This window comes from Penaeus monodon, chromosome 28 (genome assembly GCF_015228065.2).
Source record: "Penaeus monodon isolate SGIC_2016 chromosome 28, NSTDA_Pmon_1, whole genome shotgun sequence".
Classification (NCBI taxonomy): domain Eukaryota; kingdom Metazoa; phylum Arthropoda; class Malacostraca; order Decapoda; family Penaeidae; genus Penaeus; species Penaeus monodon.
The window spans coordinates 40305343-40307459 of record NC_051413.1 but is presented as its reverse complement, the minus strand read 5'-3'; the positions used below and the strand labels follow the sequence as shown (position 1 = coordinate 40307459).

The window sequence follows — 2117 nt, the reverse complement described above, 5'->3', positions numbered from 1 at the left end:
GGGAGTAATGGCTTTCTAATAATAATCTATCACACGAATCATGTGTCACGCAGTGCAGGCCCCTGCCTCGCCCAGGGCTGCCCGCCGGGCCTTCGGCGGGGAGCCTTGCGCGAAGGAGGCGGATCAGCTGATCCGGCGGATCCAAAATGGCGGACGGCGGCCTCTTCCACGCTCAGGCTTTCTTGGTCGACGAGCTCCTGGAAGACGAGATGATGGCAGCTGCGGCCGTGATCGCAGACAGGAACGAGTTTCTAAGAAACAGAGAAGCACTGCAGCGCCGGAAGAAGCCGCAGAAGCAGCCGGCGTTAACGGTCGACTACGTTGAGGTGGTCGTTCCTGGATACTCGGACGCGGTTTTCAAGTCACATTTCCGCATGCAGAGAACATCCTTCGAGGTGAGTGCGGCTCAAATGCGGGCAGTTGGAGCACGACGGGAATTTGGCTTGAACCTGACGCGCAGGCAGTTATTTATGTACGCAGTGACAATTAAGTTCTACATCAATCGTTATTGTTGTTAGAAAAATTGCCCGCCAAAAGATAGCGAGAAACTAAAGTTGCCGTGATATTGAACATTAAAAATATTCTTGACTGTACCAAAATATCGCCATTGATTTACTACATGACAACCTGTCAATATTTCATATATATCTCCATACGACATCCTGTGCATATCGTACACTCTTAAATTAAATTCTTTTGTAGGTTTAATTGAGCTCCGACCCAGGCGTGGTGAATGGTTATGAATTCGGAAGGTTGCAAGGCCAAAGGAAAAGATAATTAATTTGAGTAACCTTCATTCACCATCTAGTGTGAATAAAAATGCAAATGGGTTGGGCCACACCCTCTGCTAGGTTATATTTTTTCAGCGTCACAGGCTGGCAGTTTCTCAGGCCAACTTAAGTAACAGAGAAAATGAAAATGCTCATGTCAACTGTTGAAGAAAGGAAGCAATTTGACTAAATATTTATTTAGTATATATTTTGTTATAGCTTTTCCGCTGCATGCAACTACAATTTTCATTGTTACAAATTAACTTTGTAACATTTAGTGAAAAACATATGGGAATATCATTGGAGTGATGAAATTAAGCACTCAAAAGCATGTTGTTTATGAGGGAAACTAAATAAACCTGAAAAAAAAATCGGGTCAAGTAAGAATTTTAACAAACCATGTTATTTTCATTTCTTCCAAGTCACTTATGGATGGGAATAAGTTTTTTGAATGAAGACTATATTGCATGTCATAAAGAAAGCAAGTAATTTTTAATCTCCATACATAATCAGTCATCAGTATCAGGAGGAAACTACCTAAACTATTTGTGTATGAGCTTAAATGTATGCAGCATGTAAAAATCAAAGATTTGTCTTGTATTTTAAATGAGATGTATTAAGTCACAGCTTTGAATATGGTTTGCATTACTGGAAGTATGTAGCTCATGATATTTGTAAATGGCTTGTTATTTTATTCTACAGTTTGCTTAGAATATTACTAAAAAATATGTGCTCTATGAAGAAGTCAAAATTTACTCAAGCTGTGCTTTAATGTAAAGAAAATATTTTGCTAAAGGGCCTGACCACCCTGAAATAACCAGATACATCTACTTATTAGGATTTATTAATTTTTTTCATGTGTAATATATCATAGAATTTTACTAGTTGCCATTGAGAGGCAAGTCTCATTTGAAATGAATGTAGTATTGCAGGAGCAAAACCAGAACAGTGGTTTTTAGTTGTTAAAAAAAAAAACAGAAATCCAATCTTCATGGTATCTGATTGATATATTAATATTCATCATGTACAATCACACAGACTATTACCATTAAGAGTCCAAATAGTGTGATGGGTATATTGTATCATCTGTATTGGCTTTTCACCATTGCCTTACTAGAAGAGGATTTAGGGATATGACACTGCAAGGGAATACACTTGAAAGTTAAGAAAGAAGAATTTTCTTAATGTATATATAAATTATTACAGAAGATTATCATATTCTTTAGGTTCCAACTTGATATTGAACTAGCTGGTATTAGATTAATGGTTAATAGCAATCTTGGGTCCGCGTATTCCTTGACCCAATGCTTCTAGGAAAGTGTAATGGTCATTGTAGTTTTGTATTGT

The 2117-nt window shown here is 38.0% G+C and overlaps 1 protein-coding gene across 1 annotated transcript in view; it reads left to right on the top strand.

Moving 5' to 3' along the window:
* Positions 1-70: 70 nt before the first annotated feature.
* The window catches only part of LOC119591600 (putative nuclease HARBI1), a gene marked incomplete at its 3' end in the record, with an annotated part of 5511 nt that continues 3464 nt past the window's right edge, over positions 71-2117 (top strand). Inside the window, 1 exon segment of the mRNA XM_037940360.1 lies at positions 71-395. Coding sequence (XP_037796288.1) covers positions 147-395 — 249 coding nt within the window.